Genomic DNA, 25,132 nt, shown 5'->3' with positions numbered 1-25,132 from the left:
AATGCCTCCGTATTCGTCTCTTCAGCACTGCGTACAGCTGCTCGTTTACACAAGCCGGTTGTAGGGACAAATAGCACGCATTGTCAAAAATGTCTTCGGTAGGTTGAAACCACGGAGGGTTTCCAGCGGAGAAGGAAATACACTATGTAGTAGACATCATCATTGGGCCATATTCTTTGTCTGCCCTCGGTGGGTCCTATACTCTGAGTTACCCAACAGTCGACGGATATTGATGTTGATATTGATTCTCAAGGCATGCACCCGGTTTCCATGCTGTAATAACTACCCCAACCCTAACCCTAAAAGCGCGCCAAGACAGATTGCAAGCTTCTGATGCATCCATCCTTTGGTCTTATCGCTCTCTACCCTCTTAATGATCAAAGCATCATGACGCCCGACGATGAGCACAATCTCTCCCCATCTGAAACTTCGAGGCTGGAGAGACAGCAAAAATACATTACGAACGCTTTAGGCTTCGTGTTACATTCTACAGTGAGACGAAGCTTGGCCGGAGATGATCTTGGTATAAAGCGTTTTCGCGTCGCGGTCGTGTCTGATACTCCCATTAATCTGGACGAGGATCCCGCAATTGACAAACCGTGGTCAACTCTGTCCCCCACCCAGATGACTTCCTCGACTGGTGTGGCCCCAGAGTCCGCGGAGCAGTTCGATGTTGTGGTCGTGAATCTCCTGCACACCTCAATGGGGGTTGACGATTGGGAGACGACTATCCAGAACATGACGGATCTATTACGACCTGGAGGATGGGTACAATGGGTGGACTGGGATCCTATTACCGCGAGAATAGCAGGATCCACACCCGGAACGCCAGATGCATCAAATTTGCGAGCCTTTCTCAGGAATTATACGGATGTCATACAAGCGAGGAACGTTGGCAGCACGTACCGAATCTCCACCATGTTGAAGAGCCACGGATTCGTGGAGCGCGACTCGGATATGTATCCCGTTGCGCCCGATATAGGACTTACCCGTGTTGTTGCCGAAGGAGCACTGGATTACTTAGAGCGCACCGGAAACTTGTCACGGGAAGAGGTTAGAGCTGCAGAGGCGAATATTGAGCAGGAAATTCGAGTCAGTGGACCGTTGGTCTGGTATGATCTGTGGTGCCACATCGCCCAGAAGCCCACCAAGTCTTAGAGACATGGGATGGGTTGTGCAGCATTCCGTCACGCCAGAGGCCGTTCTCCTGGCTTGAATCGCAAGTTCGTCTCCCATCGCTTTTGGTTCCTGTTTGGCAAGGCCGTGTTTGGTGCAAACCAGAAGTCGATGCTGAGTAGAGAGAGGGTTGAGAGGATTCAAAGTTGAGCAAGCTGGAGGCCATTCGACACTTGTCGCACACTGTACAAAGAGATGATTGAGTGAGACTGTGACTGGCCGAAAGATGCTGCCCGTCACGCGCATGTTGCCTGAAACCGCGACTGGGGAGACTGGGCAATGCGGAGGTCGTTTTAGTCGAACCAATATGGTTTATGCACCCGTGGTACCGCTGGCGCGTTCAGACGCCCTGTGCCACGAAGGAGGAAATTCCCGACTGCAAGGACCAGATTCGGCGAGGGACTTCGTATACAGCATCTGGTCCGCTGGGGAAGATGACAATTCCTTTTGGCTGATTCGGAAGATCGAACTGTAGACAAGACGGCTACAAAAATATCAAGACCGCAACGGCTGACTCTTCGCCATAGTGCCGAAATTTGGCTGATATGCATGGCAGGTCGTTTGATGTTTTCTGCAGTAGAACGGAGCAGTGTCAGGGCAGAATGCATCGCAAATGGACAACCATCAAGTGTTAGGTGAACGCAAGCTYACAGATTGGGTGTTCGTATGGGCAATAACACTTCTCATACCTGTGGTGTTACCAGCCCCAACGGCCTAGATGCGGCATTTTACAAGTTGTGTTTTTCGAGCGAAAGTCTAGATTCGGATGTGCGGATACCGTGGAATGAAGTCGGCATAATTGCCGCTCTTTTCACTTCCTATCGGGATATTTACTTGCCGACCAATCACGGGCGTCCGCGGAGGCAGGAGCGGCGAGGAGTGAGACCTCTAAGGAACAACCTTGATGAGATCGTGGAGAGTGGACCACTCCGTACGCAGCTGTGGAGAATATTCACGAAGATCATGCCCCCATCGGAAGGGCATGTCGATCTTTGATGCTTGTTTTGGAGAATCCAAGAGTTGACACTGCTTGGAAAGGCTTGCTCTGACACCCTTGCACAWTCCATGCTCAAAATACTGTTCCCATGGACTGTGTCGATATCCACCGCTGTGAAAGACGTTGCGATATCAAAATGAGAATCGGTTTTTTTTAACGCGCGGCACATGCAGCCGGGGAGAAAATACGCTCTTCCTTACCTAAGATGATGATCCCGATGTGGCGGGCGAGACCGGGATCTTTGGGCAAATAGAAGAAGTCATCCATGAAGCACCTGCTCTCGTCCATCCACTCCCGACATCCATATACCTACAGACACGTGCTGTATCTGAGATTCTCTCGTTTGAGTCACATCCACGACGCCCTCACCTTCGCCTCTATCCAAACCCGGGATCGAAGAGCCCAGGCCAAAGACAATGAATTGCCCTAGTCGTACTGAGCCTGAATTGCCCGATGGCTTCAATCAGAGTCCGAACGACCTGAATGCCGATTCCACCACAAGGAGTGATCTCGAAAACCTGGCTTCCGTTCGACTCCAATCCGATCACAAACTTCGAGATAAGAATGGCCTGAACATTGAACTTGCGCAAGTCGCAGGAGCCACCGACGGCGACTCAATCCGGAGACGAATTGCAACAAGCGATGGAAGTAATGCCATCGCTCACCCTGGGTTTGGAGAGAAAATGCTTCGAGAAATAATCGGCGCCACCAGCGACGACAGTTCTAGCTCTCCAAACCCAAACCCGCTGCCTCGCTGGCAGCGGCCCTTTCAAGAAGTTCGACGTGTTGGAGTCAAATTCGCCAAGTTCATTGGTCCTGGATTCATGATTGCGGTTGCTTACATCGACCCTGGTAACTACGCCACAGATGCCGCAGCGGGAGCATCGTATCGATTCAGACTGCTGTTCATGGTCCTGCTCTCCAACATATTCGCCATCTTCTTGCAAGCGCTCTCCATCAAGGTCAGTACCATCACGGGCTTGAACCTAGCGGAGATGAACAAGAAACACTGCCCACCATGGCTCARCTACATCCTCTACTTCTTCGGAGAGGCCGCAGTGATAGCGACCGATATCGCAGAAGTCATTGGATTCGCGATTGCACTCAATTTGCTGGCCCCAAAGTTACCCATCGTGGCTGGCTGCGCAATCTCAATCTTGGATGTAATGTTCATCCTGATCTTCTACCGACCGGAAGGCTCTATGAAAGCACTACGGGTCTTTGAGTGCTTTGTGATGCTCCTGGTTATGGGTGTCGCAGTGTGCTTCTGCTACCAACTTTCCCTGATCGAGGGAACCACAGCAGGCGAAGTGTTCAAAGGCTACCTTCCATCCAAAGCGCTGATCGAAAGTAAAGGGTAAGTCTGATGGATGACATTGCCACGACGTCGTACTTACATGCCATCCAGATTGTACCAGGCTTGTGGTATCCTCGGAGCTACTGTCATGCCCCACTCTCTATATCTAGGCAGCGGTCTCAACCAACCTAGACTCAAGCAATTTGACATTCGCCACAACAACTACACAGAAGCCCGATCGGACGATGAGGATGAGTACGTGGTTGAAAAGTATCGCCCGTCTCTTTCTGCAATCAACAGCTGCATGAAATACTCGATTGTGGAGCTATCACTCTCACTCTTCACTTTTGCCTTGTTCATCAACAGTGCGATCCTTATCGTCTGTGGTGCTTCACTCTACTCTGTAAACGGCGCCGAGGATGCCGACCTCTTTGGAATCTACGACCTGCTCAACACCCAGCTTGGTCATGCGGCAGCAACAGTCTTTGCTGTTGCGTTGCTCCTCTCGGGATGCTCAGCGGGCATTGTCTGCACAATGGCGGGACAAATGATCAGCGAGGGTCAGATCAACTGGAAACTCAAGCCATGGGCCACTCGCTTGCTCACGCGATCCATTTCTATTGTTCCAGCAATCCTGGTGGCAGGCACGATCGGGAAGAGGGGATTGTCAGAGGCCTTGGTCGGATCCCAGGTCGCGTTGAGCGTCATCTTGCCATTCGTGACGGCTCCGCTGATTTACTACACTTGCCGCAACAAGTACATGACGGTGATCACAACAAGCAGCGATGCGGGTGAGACGGGAACACCTGTCAAGATGAGGAATCATTGGATCATAGCTACGCTGGCGATCCTGATCTGGGGCATCATTGTGATTATGAATGTGGCCAACATCATTTTGACTGGACTGGGTGTCAATTGAGAATTCGATCAGCCAGAAGAACGACTGCGGGAGGCGAAGTCGGAGGTAACTTATGGAACAGCCATGAATGATGATATCTCACGCGATGAAGCTCGTTGTTGCGATGCTGGAATTTCGAGCACAGATCGAGAAGGACCAGGTCCGAGTATCGAAACGAGTTTAAGACCCCTTGTGGAGGAATTATTTATGACCGAGATGAACTCCTGAGCTACGTGCTTGGCCTCGATGTGAAACCTATCAACCATGCACGTTTTTCCTGTGTTCCCAGGACGCCTTTAATGATCCACGAGATTCCCTCCCATTCCCAAACGCCGAATTGAATGGCATGGTCACCGCCATGGTGCCTCAGTCCTAGGCTCCTAGGCATCGCCGAGACGACGTCCATGTCCACGGTACGGGCCATTGCGAGGCTGACGCCGACCCGGAGCAGGCTGCTCCATATCACTCATCTCCTCGTCTTCGACATTGCTTTCCTCCTTCACCTTGCTCACGTTGTTGTCAGAGATCTTCGGCAGTGCAATTGCTCTGCTCCGGAACACCACAGCGCTCGACTGGTCGAGGCTCTGAAACAGTGCGGCCGCCAGATCAGGGATGTCGAGGGTGGCCATCTGCATGAAGTCCGGCGACTGGAGGAGCGCCGAGATGTTTGCCTTGATCTTGGGGATGACGACATTCCAGAGCGAAATGTCGTGTGGTGCAGTGTTTGCCTCGATGGCGTAGATTGCGGCGATGAAGTCATTGGAGTTGTTTTTGGGGTCGCAGGTCTCATCGAGCTTACGCGCGGCCGCCTTGCGGAGTGGTTCGAAGTCGTACTTGTCTGCGATGGCGTAGATGGAGATGGCGAATTCTGGTGGCGCCATTTCGCCGCGAGCGGTGTCGTCGTACTGGCCGGTGTAGAGGTACTTGAGGAACGTGCGGAAGACGGATGGGTCGTCCAAGACGTTGATGACCTTCTGGTTGGTGACAGACTCCTGTTTAATATCAGCGGAGTCACAAGTGCGCGCTGCAGATGGAGCGTGGCTTACCACGAAACCGCCGTTGAGCATTTTGCGGAAGACTGGAGACTGCTCATGAAGGAGCATGCGATGGACCTTGAACTCCTCGCCGCCGCACATGAGAGTCAGATCGGAGTAGAGCGGGTTGTCAAAGAAGCTGTGAGTGTCAATAAATACTCGCCTTGGTACTACAAGAGACCGACATACGCTTTGAGGCCCGAGACGAAACCGGGCGCGTTGCTGGTGGACATGCTGATTTCACTTGTGGTTGGTGGAAAGAGAAATGACGATGTTGTTGCTGTGATGCGGAAGTTTGAAGTTGCGAGTTTGGATGTTGTCGATGTTTGGAGAAGGTCGAGCAGATTGTTCTTGTTTCTGGAAAGAGCAACCCGCGTAAACCTTAAATCCAAAGTGAAGTTGAAATTCCCTTCATGTGAAATTGGTACTTGGGAGAGAAGAGGAAGAGGTCTCCTCCAGAACATCACCCATCTGAAATGGTAAGGTTGTTTGCTGGCCACATGCTGAATGAAAAAAATGTGACCATTTTTCGACCCGAAATCCCCACAAGATACCTTGTCTGTCTTCGGAAGCCTGGGACGAAAATGAAGCTTGCAGGGCTTATTCACAGTACAACAATCACTACGCTCGCGGACAGCCCGCGGACAGGTAGCTTCAAGTAGCAAAGTTTGACGCTCTGAACAGACAAACGTGCTTTCAATCAATCTTCTTACAATGACTCTATCGCTGTAGTAGGGAGAACATGGTCCCTAACTCCTTGCATAGCGCGGTAGTCACCAACTCCAACGCTCTTTGGTCGACCCAGTAGAGATACACAATCAGTAAGGTTGGGCTGCTACATGATCCACAGGCGTGAGAGTCCCGATCCTCCTCTAACCACCCAAGGTCACGTTTGTTCTGTCTCCCCTCAGCATCCTCGCAGATACAAACACGGGAACGATGCCAAAAATCGACCTTACAGTCAAACATACTCAATCCCGATCTAATCAAATATCTTTTTCATAGCCTCGCTCCGTGCCTTGAACGCATCCGATGGTGGGTCTCGTATTCCAGGTCCATAAAAGGGTCCCGGACGGGGGACCGCGTTTACACCCAGTGTACGACCAGGGATGGTGAATAATGAGGTGGTCGGCTCATAGCTGTTTTCCGTGTCGATGTTCGTGTTATGTTGGTCGTGCGTGCTGTCAAGACCCCAATGATTCCCTTCGTCTGCATCGTGATCATTGCCAGACCCGTTCCCACCGGGTCCCTGATCGCCCCCATCAAGTGACCGACTCTCCGGATCGTAGATCTTGAGTAAATCAATCACCCATTCTGGATACTCCTGGATGAAATTCTTGAAGGACGGATCGTTGTAAAGCCCGCATGAGCGCTTTGAGACAGCTTCCAGGATCTTGCCTCTCATCCGTGCAGTCTCTTCGGTCGCGTTGACGGTATCCTCCAACTTGATGGCCGCATCGATCAGGTCGTTCGCAGTCCAAGACTCGTTGAATAAGATGTTGAAGAACTGGTCATAAGCGTGGGTCTTCAGGTTTGACACCTGGTAGTTCTAAGGGACATCGGAAGTTGGTTCAGCTCAACTTAGAAAGTGTACACTCAGTGAGAGACTTACGTTTGCAATTTGGAAGACAGTCACGTAGAGCGGCAGTGAGCATGTCAATTCGATGACGCCGTGGTAGAAGAAGTGCAGCATCGTACGCAGAGCGTCAGGATCATCGTCTTTCAAGTCGRGTACAACACCACCATCCTCTCCCTTGCCGGCCTTCTCGCTGAGCAGTTCCTTGAAGACAGGCGAGTGGAGGTGTAAGATAACTCGGTGAGCGCTGAATGATTCTCCTCCTGAGATATGGATGGTGCAATCGCTGTAGAAGTCCTTGACGACGGAGAAGTCACCAGAGACGTAGGTGGATTGAGACATTGTGTGTGGTGCAGACGAAAGCTGGAAGGTGAGAGAGGAAGTATCTCAGGACTGTCAAATTAAATAAATGGTGGATCAAGCTGGCAGCAACAAACGGGGAGCTTGTCATGCAGCAAACATAATCACCTCTGAGCTTCTTTAGCGGCGCGGCGGAGAATATTCTACCACAAGCCGCCTTTGTAGTTCAATACTGTCAGCGGATGGACGTCTCCATTGAGTGACAGCGATCTGTACACACGACGCGCCAGCTGCGGACTTGTTCAAGCGTCTTGTCAGTGCGAAACGTTGGATCCATACTTGCCGCAGATCTCAGATTTCATTCGACGTACCTCTACAGCTCCCTCGCTACGCCCTCACAGTTTGCCCTTTATCTTCTCCCAAGCCGCCACATTCTTCAGGCTCAACTGCCGCTCTTTCTCCACTTGCTCTCGGACTTTCTCTTCCCGTACATGCTCTTCCGCCCAATTTTCAAGCATATCAGTAGTCTCCCGCCACATCTCCCTTTTCAACCGGGAATACACAGACTGCCCACTTGCACCTGGCTGAGCCTTCTTCACCAAATGAAATTCATCGATGAATGCCAAAGTCTCGTCCAGCCCTCCTAGATGATCAACTAGGCCTTCATTCAATGCCTCGAGAGCCTTCACACTACAATTAGTACCATGACCCTCAAACATTGTTGACAATGACCAACCTTGAAAMGATATGCCTCCAGCACCAACTTCCTCAAAGTAGCTCCGCTCAATTTCATTCTAAACACTGCCGTCATCGGTGCCCGTAATGGGGCTCCCAGTTCAACCTCGTTCAAGCATAGGAAACCCTTGTGAGGATTCATAACCCGATAATCGTGCATCATTCCCAACATCAGTCCTCCAGCAAAAGCGTGTCCATTCATCAATGCCACGGTTGGCATCGGGTACACCAGCAAGCGGTGCCATAGTTTATACAGCACATTCGGCATATATGCTCGTGTGAAAGCCGCGTGGTCGAGGTCCATGCCATTAGAGTAAAACTTTGGAATGGAAGATGTGGTTATCACCACGCCAGCAGGATAGMGGTGCTCAAGAATGTCCAAGGCTAGAAGTAGGGCGTTGCAAAGAGACTGGAAGAGAATTAGTCGAGGTGATTAGCTCCGTGGCCTCAAAAGTGTTTCCCCCTGCGGCTTGTAAGTCTGCCTTTGCACAGATCATGACAATCTTGATCTTTCGAAATGATGTTGTCACCTCAACAGCACCCGATCGGAACCCGCAAGGGTCATGATGAGGACTCTGACAAAGCACGTACACTTAGAAGCCTATTATCAGGCCCATTCTCGAAGGTCAGAAGGTAGACCTTCGCCACTGGCTGTGTTGCCACGATTTTACCGTGTCCAGCATCATGTTCGCCGCGAAAGGGAAGCTCAAATAGCACCTGAGATGCTTTGGACGCCATGGCCCGTCGCAGCATACAACGCAGTGTCCAAATGGAGGACAGACACGGCTCCGCGATGTGTCGTTCAGATCACGTCTCTCAGTCTCTTGCACGGCAGACACTGGAGTGTGATTGAGTTAGGATGGAGGATGGAAATCAAACACCCAATGTGGCATTTGTTGTCAAGTCGAGGAGGATGATTAGTCTAGGTAGTGATGTCGGGAGGAGGGCCTCGGCCTGTGCCAGCCGAAACTCTCTCAAAGCGCATGGCCTCCACGTCACGCGATGACCGTCACTATATTGCAACCCTAGAAACGTTCAACGTGCTTGAGAATATAAGGAGAGCATGGCTCCGCTCGTATTTTCTTCCTCATCTACAGTTTCAAAGGTAGGTACTTATTCGATACCACCACCCGCGCCTTCTCCCTTGTCTTTTCCCTGCCGGGGTTGTCCATCTGTGCCTGTCAATAAATGTAAGTCTCGGCATTCCCTTCTCTTCTCTCTCATCATCACGTCGTCAAAACATCTTCGCACTCAAGCGATATCATAGCTTACTGCAGAGCGCCACCGGTCGAGAACGTCCCGCTGCCACACCTTTTTGCAACGAACACCTCGTCTCCGCTATCCTGACTTCGAATGCCCCCCAATAATACACGGAGCTATCTATTGCGCGTAGATGTGTTAAACCATCAGATGTCCTCCCATTATCGAGCAATAGTAATCTCCTTAAGCTGTCGCTGCGGTGTGTCAAATTCATCGTAGCCTTGCTTGCCATACTGTCCCGGATTGCATAGATTCAGGTGGGTTCAAGGGCCTCGCGTGGCGGTCTGTCGTAATATAAGCCGTCAAGGCCGTCATCTCATTTCGTCGACGGAGCTGCTGTCCGACGGGWAATCTCAAGTGGCCAGCCGTTATCGCCGCCCATGCATGCAGACGTGAATTCAGAAGTCGTATCTTCATCGCTGGCAGAACAATTCGATTTCACCCATGCCGCCCAAGCCTTCGCCTTTCTGTTCTCTCCAGGTTTCAAAGGCAGTTACGACATCTTCGTCAGACTGGATGCTGACAAAGTCTTCTTCATCAAGGTACTTGAGCTTGACCAGGACTTGATTTTCTTTTGATGCTCGATCACCGAGTGTAAGATTCGTAGAGCGCTGCAGCTTGGCATCGATCCTGTCTTTCAAAGTCTGGTAGGATATGGTGCTGGAAACGACCAAGGTGAGAGTCTGGGACGCTGAAGGACAATGCACCTTGACCTTTAATTGCGCTGGTGGCGCAGTCGTCTCTGTTGGTGGTGACTGGAAAGACTGCCCTCTCGAGGCGACGGGTGTGACGGTTCGGGAGGGTGGATATGCACCACCCCGGGGCGGACCTGCGTAGCCCGGCTCTATGGGAGAATCCTGATTCGAGTGCTGTCGCTCCCTCAGCCCAGGTGAGTTGGTATGTCCCCTGTTCTGGTAAGACGCGGGCATCTCCGGTACCGGGGGTTGATTTCCATTTCGCAATGACACTCGTTGCCCATTGTGAATGTCTGGGCTGCTGGCGGATCGGTTCCTCGGCCCAGGTATTGCTTGTGCGCTGTGCATCACGCTTCCAGATGGATAAGCTGGCCTTGCAGTAGAGGGCGTCCGTCCAGACGGACCATAGCCGTTAGGGGCTGCGTTCGGCGCCGGGCGAGGCATGGCTGGCGCGGTAAAACGAGTTGCGCCTTGACCATCCTCGTAATAACCATTTTGAGGAATCGGCTGTCGTGGAAATGGGTACATGCCAGAGCTGGCGCTTGTCCGCGACGACATGCTGGACATGGGAGAGTCGCTGACCGTTGGAGAGAAGTAGCTGTCTTGCTGTCCGCCACCACCGGGCGATGGAGCTGCCTGTTGCAATTCCCTTGTTCGGAGTGAGAGGGGCTGCTGCTGCATGCTGCTATGAGGTAATCTTGGTAGTGGCGCCCGTGTCGAGGCCGAAGATCCTTGAACGGCACTCTCGCCTGTGGTGCTCCTAGATCGCAGGGAACTGGAGCTACCGTTTCGACTCTGCGAGAAGCTTCCTCCGCTTGGAAAACCAGGACCAGACCAGCCCGATTGACTACCTGATAGCACAGTGTCAACGTCGTCATCCTCGTCGTCCTCTTCCTCGTCGACGTCGATCTTGTAGGGGTTTTCGAGCGGGCCTTGGTCCTGCATGTAAGCGAACTGTGTTACGCTGGTTCCAGCCCGGCTGTCATCGCTACTTCGAGTGGTAGACAACCGTGGTTCCTCGCGATATCTCCTTCGCTGGGTCTCAATCTGATTGGCCCATTTCTTCAATGCGTCCTCGGTGGTGAAACGGATGATGAAGTTTTCGATGCTTGGGTCGCCCTTCCAAAAGATCTGACAAGTGTATGAGCCTAGAATCGTCCAATAATTAGCTTCGGCTATTCAACATACCCGCTCGCTGCTTCGAATCGCCAAATGAGTCTCCCCAGAGATCGTGTCCATACCTGGTTTTGCCAGAGAAACGAGGTCAGTGACATTTTGCATGAAAATGCGGCCCTTGAGCTGCAATTTCGGTTTGCCCTTTGCGTCGACCAGATTTTTAGAGGTATACTTGTTCTTGGTCTTGTTTAAATCGATGTTCTTGCAGCATAGCAATATGGTTTCGAACAGGTAGACGTGATACTGCGGAGGTGGGTCAGCGCCAGATCAAACCTTTTTAATCCGTTCACAAACTCACCTGGCGTTCTCCGTCTTTGCCGTTGGTGAGGCTTTCACTCTTCAAAACAGTGAATGTACCATATAGCAAGAGTTCACCAAAGACCTCGATGCGATGGCCTTTCCAGTCCTCCACTCTCACTTTCAGTTCTTGCACGGCTTCAACCTTCTCCTCGCGATCGACTGCCTCGTTGGTCCGGGTGAGCACTGACGTAGATGCCTCCATACCATTAAGAAGGTCCTGCTTTCTTCCATCATCCAAGTCGCCCTTTTTGTAGAGCTGATCGAGCAGCAGAGGATACTTGGTAAGTCTCTGAAAAGGTTTCATTAGGAATGAGTGGAGTGCTGTTGGCGATTCGACCATTTGACGCATCTCGCTGCTCCCTCCCGCCTCTCGCAGCTTGGGGAACTCCGCTATGACGGTCTTTTCACATTTCCGTTGGTTGGCGATATATGGCTCGTAGACCTTGAAAGCCTCACAATAAAGGAGAAACAACTTTCCCCAGTTCTGCTCCTCCTCTGGTAAAGCATTGGTCTGCTCGACACGGATCAAGAAGCGGCGTTGGAAGTCTAGCAGAGCATTCAAGTTGAGGAAGATGTCATGGACTGCATCGCCCGGGATGACGCCTTTCTCCTCTACCAGATGCTTAAAGGCCTGCAGGAGTTCGAGATGCTGCACGTACGTCCGCTCTGACTGGACCAGCTCTGATATGATGTGTTGGCGCTGTGTGCGCTTCATGCCTTGTGCCGCTTGTTCAAAGTCGGCGGCTGTTGGACGCACATCCTCGACGATACCGCGCTGCACTAGAATATCCAGCACTCTGTTGACTACCTTTGCAACCTTGACGAAACCCGTTGTGTCGTCGCCGTACAAGTCGGTGATGATGAAGAGATCGTCGTTTGGCATCTTTAAATCCAYTATGCATGCTTGGATGAACTTGAATGTGGCCGCCTTGCCTTTCTTCTCTTCTTTGACTCCTTGCGGAAGGATCAAGGGCTGAGTGGGATGTAGAGCATTGTACAGCAGCATGAGAGGGTAGCCACGACGAAAAGTGCGCCAGAGGAGGGTGACGGGATCGGTATCCTCGTCGGCATCGTCCTCTTCAGCTTCCAATGACTCCCGAAAGCCTTCAACACCCAGCAGACGCTGACGCAGCGCAACACAGATCTGAAACAACGAGCTGCTGGCATCGGCGACCGAGTTCATGATGTTGTCGGTGCGCACGACATCGCCCGGACTAGAGGCCATGCTGGGCACTGGAGGAGGGAAGAGGGTGCTCGTGGCGGTGCCCTGGGTGGCACCGCTGCTACGACTTGACTGCTGCGACTGAATACTGTAGTTGGAGCTCGTGTGGGCCTGCGATGCAACGAGCGGACTCTGGCCTGTGGCATGCGGCGCGCTCATGGCGGGGTCGCGGTGGTCGGGCAGGGCCGGAGCGAGGGATCGCGACGGCGAGGGCAAGTCGTCGTGCGCAGCGCCTCCTGGGCTGAGGAGCGATGCGGTCAAGTTCCGGGCGAAGTGCGGATTTCCATGAGACGCGATCTCCATACTCGCCGGCGTCCTACGCCGCGGGCAACATGGGGATCGGAGAGCAGCGACGGCGACGGGAAATTGGGCGGAGTGTGGTATGGAAAGGGTGGGGTCTGGCGTGTGTTGAGGTCGTCGTYGGGGTGGGCGGACGAGGCAGCGACAATAGGTCGAAGTACAGAGGGGCTTAACTGGGCAGCAACCACTAGTGTTTGTCGGGAAGAGAACCCAGGGTCCGTCCGTGTCGTTGCCGCTTGATGGGCTGCTTTTCTTGTTAGGCGTGTCTCAGATGCGTGAGGCGCAATGCAGCACGAGTCGTGGAGCACAATAAGGTCGTGATTGACTGCTGCTGCTACTGGACGCCTGCGGTGTGGGTTCTGGCTATGAGGACGTGTGGTGGTTATGCAGGTGGCTCTATGAATCGGGGTCGCATGCCGGTGCGTCTGCAAGCCAGATCTTCTTTGTTGCTTTGGAGCGACCTGCAGCAGCCGAAGCGGAAGTAGACCTCGCGCAGCACAGTACAATGTACTCCTACATCACGCATGGCCCCGGCGCGTGGACATGAAACAGTAGGCGAGCAGCATGGGGCATACAAGGGAGGAGAGGGAAGGAATTGTGGATGTTGTCAACGCCACATGATACTGTAGACCGCGACGGYCAGCGAGTGAGTTCCCTCTGTTCGTACCATCCCAGTGATCCGCTTGACCCAAACACGACAGGTCGTGTCATTGTTTCGACACGCTTCTGCTCGGTACAAAGAAATCAGGCGATCGGAAATGTCAAACTGTGCATTTCGCCTACAAGGGCCATCCATGTAATCCAAATGCACATCGGCACCATCGTACCTGGAACCGCATGCAGGAGAGGGGAACTGTAGCGGGTGTGAAGAACACCAACCTCCTTGGGACACTTTTCAGGTAATTGCCAATGTGATTGCGATTTGTGACGAGATGAATGGAGGGGCCGAGGGGACGGAAGCTAAGGGCGCGGGAGTAGCCTAGTGGATCAGCTCTATTCCACTTTAGCTCAGAAAGGGCAACACACATCGATGACATATTCCCTGCATGCACCAACAACATCTGCGAAAGCGCATACACCATTCGAACTTCGGAGCGTGAGCAAATGACACCTGCAGCTGGCTGCGCATACACCACCACCATCTTTGCATCTCTATAGTGCACTACCACGTGCGAAAATCTCCACCGTTTCTGCCGCCGCCGCCGTCGCCGATCAACAACGGCCCACGCGACGCTCCCCACTGCACCGCGCCCGATCCGGCCAGAACATCTTGCGCACCCATCACCTGCACAGCGCATCCACCAAAGCGCACGGCGCTGCCGACCGACGACTCACCGCCTCCGCCATGGAGCGCTCGCCGCAGTTTGACGAGGGATACCACGGCGACACCACTAGCCAGCCGGGCAGCGATATGGGCACCATAACTCCACTCCCAAATGCGAACGCTGACCTCAAGGTCGCCGTTCTGCAGCTTTCCGCTAATGCGCGCCGCGGTATGTGTTTCATTCACCTTCATCGCCAGGCCTTCTGATCGCTAACACATGCGCAGAGATGGTCCGCGATCTGTGCGCGAGTCTGCCCAATGCCGTTCGCCTCTCTCTGCTTGACGACATTGGCGCCATGGTCTTTCACGACCCAGTGCCGAAGCTTCCCAACGAACTCATGCTGCACATCTTTTCCCACCTCTCACCCAAGGACCTGTTGACATCCTCTGCCGTCTCCCGTCCATGGCGTGACCGGACACGGGACGAGCAGCTATGGCGCAACTGCTTCTTCCGCGAAGGATGGGCCGTGGATAGGACGAAGCTGCTGGATCCTGAGGTGATGGCTAAGAGAATGGGGGCAAAGTGTGCCGAACGCTACATGCGTGTAAGGAAGACGGGCATGCCAGAGAGAAAAAACAAGCCTAGTCTGATGCGGAGAGACAGCCGGAAGAGACCGCGAGCAGAGGCATTCAGTGAGAATGAGAGCATGATGGGGCATCCTGGCGGACATCTGGAAGGTTCAAGCGATACGGACGGGCCTATGGAGGGTGTGGTATCTACTGATGCCAGAAGCATGGAGCGCAAGGAGGACGGCGAGGGCGCCGAGGCTGTTAGGAGGTTCTTGGATAATGACGACAGCGAAGACGATACTGCGCTAGACGCTTCGGACCTTCAAATACAGCCTTCGCTCTTCAGCGATGCCCCTGAGCCCAAGCTGAGCTGGTCGTACCTCTACRAGCATCGCAGGAGGCTGGAAAGCAACTGGGACCAAGGCAAGTGCAAGGTGTTTCGCCTTCCGCATCCCGCGTACCCGGAAGACGGTCATGATGAATGCGTCTACACTATTCAGCACCATGGTAATACTCTGGTATCCGGCTCACGCGACAAGACCATTCGAATTTGGGATCTGAATACCTGCCGTCTCAAGCGTACTCTGCATGGCCACGAGGCCAGCGTACTTTGCCTTCAATTCGATCCTCGACCTGGCCAACATCGTGACGTAATAATCAGCGGGGGAAGTGACAACTTGGTCATTGTCTGGAGGTTCTCCGAGGGCAGAATACTCCACAGACTCAAGGCTCACTCCGAGAGCGTGCTCAACCTGCGGTTTGACGATCGCTATCTCATTACCTGCTCCAAGGACAAGTCCATCAAGATTTGGAATCGGCATCCCTTGTTGCCCAACGACCCGCTCATCCCTGCGCGTGTACTGCCCATGTTCGTGCATACGTTCGATGCGGACAAGATGCTGTCATCATACACGCTTCTCGATACTCTGATGGGCCATCAAGCGGCTGTGAATGCCGTACAAATCAACGGAGATGTCATCGTCTCCGCGTCTGGCGACCGCACCATCAAGTCATGGGATCTTCATACCGGCGCGCACAAGAAATCATACAGTGGGCACACCAAAGGCATAGCATGTGTCCAATTTGACGGGCGTCGTATTGTCAGTGGCTCGTCTGACAACTCGGTGCGGATCTTCGACTATCAAACAACGGCGGAGGTAGCCTGTTTAGACGGCCACACCAATCTTGTGCGTACCGTGCAAGCCCGCTTCGGTGATATGGACATCACCACGGATGAAGAGCTTCTGGAAYAGTCCCAAGAGGCGGACAGGAACTTCATGAAAACCCTTGATAGAGACGGAGAACATTCACGAGCTCCGGCCCGCAGGCAGCAGCGAAATGCCGGGTCTAGTCGGCCTGAGGACATGTCCAGCTTCGGAACGAAGGTGCCGCCCGGCGGCGGAGGTAGCAAGTGGGGCAGAATCGTGTCGGGATCCTACGATGAGTCTGTCATCATCTGGAAGCGTGACAAGGATGGGAAGTGGAAGCCGAACCAACGTCTGAACCAATCCGCCGGCCAGTCGGTTGGGCGGTCGGCTCCGCGTTTGCAAACACCTCAGGCCGTAAACAATCCCAATGCGATTCAACAAGCCCAGCAAGCCATTCAGCAAGTCTCGAACACGCTCCTTCAGTCCAATTCCGGTCCTCCCATCCAAGGAAATGCCTTGCAAAACGCGCAAAACGCTGCGATAGTCACGGTGGTCAGCAATCTCAACGCCCAAGTGCAGGCCCTCCAGCACCAGCAGAATATGCACAATGCTCCCACGGCCGCAGCGCAGGCTCATCAACCTCATGCGCTGCCCGCAGCCGGTCCTGCAGCCGGACAGCCTCAAGGTCACCATCATCCTCACCATCACCCTCACCATCACCATCACCACAATCATGCCACGCGCTCGGAGACCAACCGCGTTTTCAAGCTCCAGTTCGATGCTCGGCGCATCATCTCCTGCAGCCAGAACAAGATTGTGGTTGGATGGGATTTTGCGAATGGGGATCCAGATCTGGAATGGGTCGGTGATTGGAGCCAGGAGACAGCTTGAATAGGGGTTTCAAGTCAAACCCGCGTTGGGAAAGAGATCATGGCCACACGGTGCGATGAGGCTGGATCCAGTGCTTCGCACCTAGGTACTTTTGCGGCATTCTAGGGTCTCGAGCAGCTCATACTAGGTGAGTTTCGAGCGTGCGGTGTTCCTGTAAGCATGTGAAACACATCCTGGATGAATCAAGATACCATTACTATGCTCCATTTGTCCTGTATCTCAATGACACTTGAATTACTACTCTGCTGTTCTGGCACTCGCTGTATCGGCACGGCAATGGTCGTCTGCGATGAAAGCACCGAGTTTGCTGCTGGGTAGTCAGTGGCTGTAATTGTATATCTGAAGTTGTGAGATCAATCCCGTGCCTTGCGGCGTTGGCGAAGCTCTCTCCAGACATCGGCGCGGGAGCTTGAGCATGGCCCGAATTCGGCGAACAGAAGGATTTATCGAATCTCGGCGACTTACCGTATCGTTTTCTCAACAGACAACAGGACGGGTAACTATCACAACTTCGCCATCTGCACCAGGCAGCGAGCAATACTGAACGATCGGATCACCCAGCCGATGTGTAAGTGTTGAATCGTTCCTGCGATGCGCAAGTAACTTAGCTGAAATTCTTCCCAGTGAAACACTAGGTAGGTTGAATGCCAACAACCAGGATCGGAGAGAAATACAGCAGCTAGAGAGAAAAGAGCCACGACGACCCAGACATAGAGACAAACATGTCCAAAATGGATTTTACGAACATGTCCCGTCAAGAGATTCTTGATCTCGCAATCCCAAYACCAGGATACGCAGAAGTGAGTTCAGCATGTTAAAACGCCTCTTTCAACCTCACGCGAACTTTTCTGACCTCGAATTTCTCTCCAATAGATGCTCAAGCTCTGGCCTCCGATGCGAATGAACTGGGACGACCTCCATGGCGCAGCAGCAAAAGTCCGGGTCCTCACAGAAATGGCCGACGAGGATGATGAGGAAGATCCTCTTGTCCGAGAAGAATTCCTCAAAGCACCAGCCCGAGATGGATATGAACTTGAAATGCGAGTCTTTCGCTCCAAAAAGCCATCAGAAACTCCAGGACCTCTGGTTATTCTTTGGCACGGCGGGGGTTGGTGTATCGGTAGTCCGACCATGGTGGCTAACATGTCTCGAGATCTGGTCAAAACATTTGGAGCAGTGGTTGTAGCTCCGAGATATCGTCTCGCACCCGAGAATCCCTGGCCGACGAGCACGAACGATGCTTGGGATGGATTTCTCTGGATCTCGAAACATGCCAAGGACATCTTGCGGGCTGATCCTGCGAAAGGATTCATCATAGGCGGCGTCTCTGCGGGAGCGAGCATGGCCATATCTTTTGCACATCTGGCTCGGGATCTAAACCACGAGCCGCGGATCACCGGTGTCTTTTCGAATTGTGGTTCCGCGCGACCGGCAGATCCGAAGATGTTGGAGGAGAAGTATGCTTCGAGATATCTGAGTCGAACACAACCCGATTGCGTCAACAATCCCGTTCTATCCAAGGAGATGACGGATTGGATGACGGCTTGCTGTAAGCCGGACACAAAGGACAAAATCTACTCTTCAATGTTGTGGCCTGGCGAGCAAGGACGGAAAGGGCTTCCGAGAGTTTATCAGCAATTGTGTGGAAGAGACACGAATCGAGATGAAGGGTTGATCTGGGATGACATGTTGAAAAATGATGGCGTGGAAACACGATTGGACATGTATGTGGGATTGCCGCATTGTTTCTGGTTGGCTTTGGCGCATTTGCCAGAATTCGGGCAGTGGAGAGAGGATACCACGGAAGGATTTCGATGGCTACTAAGGTAAATGCGTACATTTGTTGTCTTCTTATCTTGCGGCAAAGCACTGGCTTTCACGCCTGACAAGGGCCGTCAAAGGCTGTCCCCTCGTTCAACACCGCAGTAGTTGTGTCATTGAGACCGAGTTGTACCAAGGTCTTCGCCTCCGGACTGTAGGTAGGCCATCCATACTTGACAAGACCTTGAACCGGATCCTTTGCAAATGTAGCCCAGGCAGTCTGGTAGTACTTCAACGTTGCAACCTCTGCAGCGGTGTCTGGACCACGCAGATCAGAAGTTCCAAAGATCATCGGAATATCGCTCGAATGGTAGGCACCCAGCCAGCTCAATGGATTGAGGTTTGGCCATACTCCAAAATATCGCACCCGCCAGACAGGTACACCGTAATTAGTTCGCGCGGCGCTCGCTACCGCCCCTGGACAGGTTGCGAGGCTCAACGTGATGCTATCTGCTACGGTCTGGTTGACACCAGCCTCATTGTACTTGGCAAGTGATGCTCCCTCGTTGTCGACTGAAGAATATATCGTGGGTATACGAGCGAACAAGCCACGTGCTTGCAGATCGGTATAGTTGGAGAATCGAGTCTGGTTATCCGCAAGGGTTGTGAAGGAGAGTGGCTTCCCTCCATTTAGTGTGGCGTTGTACTTGTTGTAGACCTCGATCAAAGCCTTTGCGCTGATGTTTTGCATGCACTCGAACTCTTCGTTCTTGTCCATGACATCGCCACACCCGAGAGAAGAGGCAATGTATGTGAAGTTACTGCCAGAGTCGTAGACACCGCCATTCCCGACAGCAGCATTCGCCACCCCTGATTGAGCGATGAAGCCGGCAACGAGCGGATCAWCCGGGTAGGCGTAGTTGTAAAAGTCCACACTTTGGCCGCCGGCGCTCTGTCCGAACAGAGTCATAAGCTCTGGATTTCCACCAAAGGCGTAGATATTCTGATAAGTCCACTCTACAGCCTTACGTTGGTCCATCAATCCGGGGTTCAAATTCCTCCCGTCGAGTGCGGCAGCACCAGGATAGCCGAATATGTTCAATCGATAGCTTCGCCATGGTCAGTCTTAGTCGAGCATTGTCGTGCAGGAAACGAACTTCATGGCCACAACGATAACATCCTGATCAGACGCAAGACGATCGCCGTATTTATACGGACTTGCCGAACCTCCGCTTGTGTGGCCCCCGCCATGTATCCATATCATGACCGCCTTATTGTCGCCTTGCCGTGTGCCCTTTGGCGCCCACACGTTGAGGGTCAGGCAGTCTAGAAGTCTGCATCAGATCAAGTGGCTTCCACGACTGGCTGGCCTTGACATACCTTCATCTTGCGTCTGACCTGGAGACAGAAGAAAGCCTTCCAAATATTCCGAGTAAACAGTCGGGTTGCCACTGCTGTACTGCACGCAAGATGGCCCAAACCACGTCCCGTTGATGACATGATGCGGATCTGGGGTTTTTGTGACGGGCGGTCTGAAGCGCAGAGTTCCAACAGGTGGCTCAGCGTATGGTATATTTCCAAAAAAATTCACATTGGAATCGTTTGGCCAGGAAGTTCCACGGACAGCGAAAACATCGTTGCGGACTAGCGGGCCATCATAAAAGCTTGAGACGGGCGATGCCGAAGTGAGTTGGCTCGTAGCAGCGGCCAATGCCAAACTGCCAAAAGATGACTTCATGTCTGCTCAGACAGGGAGATGAAGACTCTGGAAGTCCTTCACAGCGGGTCGTCGAATTAGCTTTATGTATTCGGAGCAGTTGGATATCAAGCCTGTGCGATCGTCATTTGGGCACTGGCTGGAAGAAGACTCTTCCATGATCGACGCGCGAGCGTTCACGCGGTCAGTTATGTACATGGCATTGCCGCAGATGGCTTCCCCAGACCGACTCCACATTTCGGTTGTCGTTTGGGGCCTTCTCTCCCGAGAATGAACCGCGATCTGCTGACCTGTGGGTTGTGATCTGGGGCGTCAGGCATGCTGCCCCTGTACACAAAGACATTTCTCGGGTACGCTGATAGAGCCCGGTCTACCACGAATGCGGCAAGTTCGTGGCATGGTGTCAGAGATCTCTGCAACCGCAAGGTAGCTCTACGTGTCGGAGGAGAATGCTCGATCTGAAAGATTACAGCTTAGCAGAGCCCTCGGCCGGCCCATTCGAGAGCTGCATACGAACAGTGTCGGTCGGCCCATATTATCCCGATGCATGATGGAGCTTTAGAGGGCGCCATTTCAAGCGCTACGCTGCTGTGGAAATCTTGATCACCAGATTACAAGCCACTGCCCTCAAACGTGGATCCACACAGCACGCCGACGCTTCATGTCTACCAATGGATTCTTCTCCTTTCCTTCCCATCAGGTCATCACAGCCGATGGCGTAGATGTCATGGAACCAATCTGGGTTCGCGGCCATTCCAGCCAAGGCACGTAATCAATAGGCAGCTCTGATCGGACCGCGTTCAAGATCCAGGTGTCCCAGTTCCGGTACCACCAGATATTGGAGCAATGACTGAATAGAGTTGAGAAAAAGGCGATGATGACGAGCGCGAGCGGCTGTCGCTGGGCAAGCAGCTCGCAATAGCCCTCGTGAGCGGTGGCGGCCCAGGTACTTGCCAAGGCAGAGGACTTCTTGTTGCCAGAAGCGAGACGACGATCAGTGATGAAGACTGCTCGTAGTTGATCGACGCATTCCAGATAGATGCCGCGTTCGGTGGACCCTGGCGCTGCTGTCTGCTCCACCAGAGACCTCAGATCATCAGTCTCAACGAGGCTCGTCGAATCTGCCGTGCCACACGGGTGATCTCGTAGCATGGTTCCAATCTCGGAAGATAGCAGTAGTTCCCAGTTCTCATGAATGGTGGACTTTACACCTCTCACCATCCGCATCCACGTACAAATATCGCCTATCGGGTCCAAGGGCGCATGTATCTGGGCAGTGCCAAGGCTGTGAACGGCCATGAGCCCTCTATGTCGGAGTCGTCAGCAATGTGGCGGTAAGACGTCTACCCACTTACGCCATGAGAAAGACGGGAACGCTCGTCGCCGGCACCGGCGATTCGAGACACTTCCGGAAGGAGCGAAGGCCGCTCTCCAGGTGAGACGCAGATTGGACGAGAAGTTCTTCCCGCTCGGCATCGATGACACTCACTTTGTGTATGGCCGCCACTGCGAGGATGCCACGAAGGAGAAAGTGATGYCGGAAGCCCAGTTCAACCACCACATTCTGCCACAAATACTGCAAGTTTGGCGCGGCCATCGAGGCAGACGTATTGAACAGATAAAAATGCAACAGCTTGAGTTCGTTGATGGAAAGCTCCGGCTGTGCTTTGCTTCGCACGATGCCAGCTGAAAACGAAGGGCCGGGCGAGGCCGCCGAGAAGGGCGGAATCGCCGCAGCAGGAGATTGTGGCAGAGATTGACAGCGAGAAAGAGAAAGCGGTGGTGCTGCGTTCGAATCCGATCCATCTGGCCAGGTGCACTCGATATCCAGACGCGTACAGTGGTCGCATCGAGGCCGTGTTTCGGAGCATTTTACGTGCCGTCGCTTGCAGCACACGCAACCCCGACGCGACTTGTGATGCGCTTTCCGTACCATTTCCGGCATTCGTGGTGAGACATTGTTGTCGATTGCTAAGGAAGGATAGGTGAGAAACATTTAAGCGAGATCGTCTTAATCAGCCGTGTACCTTAGGTAAGGTACATGTACCTTACATGGGTGTTGTGGAGAAGGAGATAGTCCACGTCGTCCACAGCTGTTATTCCACCGCGGGAAGCCCATCTCAATCGCCTTCACGTACCTGACCTGCAATTCTCCAACATCTCAATTCGTGGGCGCTCTTGTTACTGTTGGGCCACATTCCGTCAAGTTGCAAGCAGTGAGTGGCGAAGAGGTGAGGTTTTGCAGTCCACGCGAATCGAAGTGAAGTTCTGCCACTTCCATCACCTTTCACTTTCATCCTCAAGAAACWTCACAACATCAACACGCCCGCGCCCTTTGCCGTTATCTCGCCTMCACGGCCGAACATCGCAATGGCGAAGTTTAGAAGCATCAACAGTAGTCAGATCATCCGGAGCGACGTGCCCCATCAGTCATCTTCAAGCAGCACCCCGGCCCCGACACCTCGCGTCGGCGGAGGTTTGGGAAAAGGAAAGAGTAATCCTATTCCGCGTCCCAGCGGCGGCAAAGGACTCGGCCACAAGACGCTGCGGCGACACCGGTGAGCTCAACTGCCATTCTGTGTCTTGCACGACTGATTTCGGACATCTCAGCAAAATCATTCGCGACAACATCTTGGGAGTCACCAAGGGCGACATTCGCAGACTTGCCCGGCGCGGAGGAGTGAAGCGCATCAGTGGGGGCATCTACGGTGACATTCGCACGGTGTTGCGCCAGAGATTGGAAGTTGTGGGTCGCTACTACGTTCCAGCCTTTGGCAGAATGCAAGCTAACCTTCTAGTAGCTGCTCAAGGACATCACTGCCGTAGTTGAGGTCAGTGGCAGAAAGACGGTTTGTTGCTCAGACGTTGTATTCGTACGTCAATTCCAAATTTCAGAGGTTAAAACGGTTGCTAACTTACCGCATCTAGGTATTGAATAGATTGGGAACGCCGATTTACGTGAGTGATTGACCACTTTACTCTCTACCCTCATGGAGTCGACTGCTAACTCTATAAATTAGGGATTCGGTGACAACAGCCGGTGATCATCAGGTTCCGGATGACGATTGCTGTATCATAGGCCATGAGCCTGTGTCTGTTCCAGTTGGAAGCACAAGTTTGCTTGATACCCACACGCATTGACGATGATTACTGCGTATTACGAGAGGTGATACTACACCATTGAAAGAAGGTGCTGAAGACATCAACACTTTCAATTCGGTGTCTAAGGAGGAGGGCTGTAATCATTCAATCCACTCATGCTTTGACAAGAAGATTGGACATCTAAAACCTCTCATTCCTCTCGAGAATCCTTCAAAGTAAAAGGTCTGCCTACTTCTCACTTTAATACTTTGGCTCCTCGTACCCATCATGCTCGTTGGCATTGCTACGAGACATCCTCCCAGCGGAAGTCCTTAGCAAGCCTTTCTTGGCATCAACAATCGGACTCGCATATTCCACCTTCCCAGTGTCCTTGTTCCTGATCTTGTATGTAGTCGTGGCGAGGCCACTGGGGTGAGAGTTTCCGTAGATGGTCTCCCAGCTGCCCGCTGGAACATCGTACGTCTCATGGAAAATCGACATGTACGGGTGATCTTTCAAAGTCTTGTTCCACCACTCCCATCCCTTCCTGTGATACTCGCCGTGTGCAAAAGCCTGGAGACCTTCCACATTTCTGAAGTAGCACACTGATTGCGTCTCGGCAGAGGTGTGCCGGGCAGAAGCATTCAACCAGGAGGTCATACCCAGAAACCCGAACTCATCGGCATGTCTATCCAAATCTTTGGACATTTGTTCGAAGTATCCTCCGAGTTCCTTGAAACCTGGCCCAAAAGCTCCGAGGGGATGGTTGGTTCGTGCACCAATGAGGAAGACGGTGATGGCGGAACTGGCTGGTTTGGATCCGAACTTGCCGTTCTCGTCTGGTATTTGCGCGGAAACTTTTTGTGTGATGACATGCTTCATGTACTTGTTTTCTTTGAAGCCAACCACCATTGCGTAGGTGTCCAGAGTTCGGTAGAGTAGCAATGCTACCGCGGGAACGAGGGCAAGCCGACCGATGGCCAGCAACAGGCTACCTTGTACCACAGCTCCCATGCACAGCCATGTGGAGATGGTGAATTGGTCTCGGAGGAACTGTGCGTGAGTTAGAGATGACAGTGTAGGACAAATTTGGTAAATGGTCCACCAACAGTTGCGCCACGTGCAGGTCCGAAATAATCAGATCGAGGTCGGGTTTCCCTAGGAGGGAACAAGGGGAGCATCTCCTGCTCTTTCGACGCCATCTTTGCAGTCTGGCTTGATTGATGATGTTGTGAAGCAGAGTTCAAGGGAGAGTAATGCGGAGAAGCAATGATGTATGCTTGAAATGGTAGCAGGTGACAATGCGTTGCCTTGGAATAAACACGGAGGAAGAGGCTTCTTATACCATAGCAGATACAACTACATAGTGGAGTACTGTTTAGCAAGATTGGTAGTATGTAACAATGCTTACTTCCGTTTTGTGCTCGATTGGGACGCGAATGCGAAGATCCTTCGTCAATCTGAAGTGCTTTCGGCCGTAAGAGATCACTAGTCGCGAAATGATCGAGGTGTACTACAGCCAGATGGTCGGGCTACCTTTCATCATCGACCTCCTGCGCCCAGCGGAGCAATTGTTCCCATGTCGCGTTCAAGTCCACATGCGTGCGTAGGCGGGGTTTGTCTAGGATGATGATGTTGGTGGAGGAGCGAACGGAGGAGAGGACGGAAAGATTCTAGGGCCGCCTTGGCATCGCGGACGTCGAAGGAAGTTGTGGTTGTTTCTTCCACCTCGCC

The 25,132-nt window shown here is 52.8% G+C and overlaps 12 protein-coding genes; 5 read left to right on the top strand and 7 right to left on the bottom strand.

Moving 5' to 3' along the window:
- Positions 1–387: 387 nt before the first annotated feature.
- RCC_11359 (uncharacterized protein) lies at positions 388–1,158 on the top strand (the record flags this gene model as incomplete). The annotated part of the gene is made up of 1 exon (XM_023776580.1): positions 388–1,158. The coding sequence occupies one exon, from the start codon at positions 388–390 to the stop codon at positions 1,156–1,158; it is 771 nt and encodes a 256-aa protein (XP_023632348.1).
- Positions 1,159–2,589: 1,431 nt separating this feature from the next.
- RCC_11358 (related to Mn2+ and Fe2+ transporters of the NRAMP family) lies at positions 2,590–4,389 on the top strand (the record flags this gene model as incomplete). XM_023776579.1 has 2 exons in its annotated part: positions 2,590–3,530; positions 3,582–4,389. The coding sequence occupies 2 exons, from the start codon at positions 2,590–2,592 to the stop codon at positions 4,387–4,389; spliced, it is 1,749 nt and encodes a 582-aa protein (XP_023632347.1).
- A 359-nt stretch (positions 4,390–4,748) lies between these two features.
- Positions 4,749–5,635, bottom strand: RCC_11357 (uncharacterized protein; the record flags this gene model as incomplete). XM_023776578.1 has 2 exons in its annotated part: positions 4,749–5,541; positions 5,592–5,635. 2 exons carry the CDS (start codon positions 5,633–5,635, stop codon positions 4,749–4,751), a joined length of 837 nt encoding a protein of 278 aa, XP_023632346.1.
- Positions 5,636–6,384: 749 nt separating this feature from the next.
- Positions 6,385–7,320, bottom strand: RCC_11356 (uncharacterized protein; the record flags this gene model as incomplete). XM_023776577.1 has 2 exons in its annotated part: positions 6,385–6,951; positions 7,015–7,320. 2 exons carry the CDS (start codon positions 7,318–7,320, stop codon positions 6,385–6,387), a joined length of 873 nt encoding a protein of 290 aa, XP_023632345.1.
- A 353-nt stretch (positions 7,321–7,673) lies between these two features.
- Positions 7,674–8,751, bottom strand: RCC_11355 (related to enoyl-CoA hydratase/isomerase; the record flags this gene model as incomplete). XM_023776576.1 has 3 exons in its annotated part: positions 7,674–7,961; positions 8,015–8,422; positions 8,605–8,751. The coding sequence occupies 3 exons, from the start codon at positions 8,749–8,751 to the stop codon at positions 7,674–7,676; spliced, it is 843 nt and encodes a 280-aa protein (XP_023632344.1).
- A 935-nt stretch (positions 8,752–9,686) lies between these two features.
- Positions 9,687–12,969, bottom strand: RCC_11354 (related to invasion-inducing protein TIAM1/CDC24 and related RhoGEF GTPases; the record flags this gene model as incomplete). XM_023776575.1 has 3 exons in its annotated part: positions 9,687–11,099; positions 11,157–11,387; positions 11,443–12,969. The coding sequence occupies 3 exons, from the start codon at positions 12,967–12,969 to the stop codon at positions 9,687–9,689; spliced, it is 3,171 nt and encodes a 1,056-aa protein (XP_023632343.1).
- A 1,342-nt stretch (positions 12,970–14,311) lies between these two features.
- On the top strand, positions 14,312–16,839 carry RCC_11353 (related to F-box and WD domain protein; the record flags this gene model as incomplete). XM_023776574.1 has 2 exons in its annotated part: positions 14,312–14,459; positions 14,516–16,839. 2 exons carry the CDS (start codon positions 14,312–14,314, stop codon positions 16,837–16,839), a joined length of 2,472 nt encoding a protein of 823 aa, XP_023632342.1.
- A 722-nt stretch (positions 16,840–17,561) lies between these two features.
- On the top strand, positions 17,562–18,669 carry RCC_11352 (related to Putative sterigmatocystin biosynthesis lipase/esterase STCI; the record flags this gene model as incomplete). XM_023776573.1 has 2 exons in its annotated part: positions 17,562–17,639; positions 17,713–18,669. The coding sequence occupies 2 exons, from the start codon at positions 17,562–17,564 to the stop codon at positions 18,667–18,669; spliced, it is 1,035 nt and encodes a 344-aa protein (XP_023632341.1).
- A 46-nt stretch (positions 18,670–18,715) lies between these two features.
- RCC_11351 (related to triacylglycerol lipase V precursor) lies at positions 18,716–20,338 on the bottom strand (the record flags this gene model as incomplete). XM_023776572.1 has 3 exons in its annotated part: positions 18,716–19,709; positions 19,758–19,926; positions 19,981–20,338. 3 exons carry the CDS (start codon positions 20,336–20,338, stop codon positions 18,716–18,718), a joined length of 1,521 nt encoding a protein of 506 aa, XP_023632340.1.
- Positions 20,339–21,013: 675 nt separating this feature from the next.
- On the bottom strand, positions 21,014–22,262 carry RCC_11350 (uncharacterized protein; the record flags this gene model as incomplete). XM_023776571.1 has 2 exons in its annotated part: positions 21,014–21,623; positions 21,673–22,262. The coding sequence occupies 2 exons, from the start codon at positions 22,260–22,262 to the stop codon at positions 21,014–21,016; spliced, it is 1,200 nt and encodes a 399-aa protein (XP_023632339.1).
- Positions 22,263–22,687: 425 nt separating this feature from the next.
- RCC_11349 (related to Histone H4.2) lies at positions 22,688–23,361 on the top strand (the record flags this gene model as incomplete). XM_023776570.1 has 5 exons in its annotated part: positions 22,688–22,875; positions 22,928–23,063; positions 23,119–23,190; positions 23,246–23,275; positions 23,338–23,361. 5 exons carry the CDS (start codon positions 22,688–22,690, stop codon positions 23,359–23,361), a joined length of 450 nt encoding a protein of 149 aa, XP_023632338.1.
- A 298-nt stretch (positions 23,362–23,659) lies between these two features.
- On the bottom strand, positions 23,660–24,600 carry RCC_11348 (uncharacterized protein; the record flags this gene model as incomplete). XM_023776569.1 has 2 exons in its annotated part: positions 23,660–24,451; positions 24,508–24,600. The coding sequence occupies 2 exons, from the start codon at positions 24,598–24,600 to the stop codon at positions 23,660–23,662; spliced, it is 885 nt and encodes a 294-aa protein (XP_023632337.1).
- Between the last annotated feature and the right edge of the window lie 532 nt (positions 24,601–25,132).

Source organism: Ramularia collo-cygni (genome assembly GCF_900074925.1).
Source record: "Ramularia collo-cygni strain URUG2 genome assembly, contig: RCC_scaffold29, whole genome shotgun sequence".
NCBI lineage: Eukaryota > Fungi > Ascomycota > Dothideomycetes > Mycosphaerellales > Mycosphaerellaceae > Ramularia > Ramularia collo-cygni.
The sequence above is the reverse complement of the archived record's forward strand: the minus strand, read 5'-3'. Positions and strand labels throughout refer to the sequence as shown.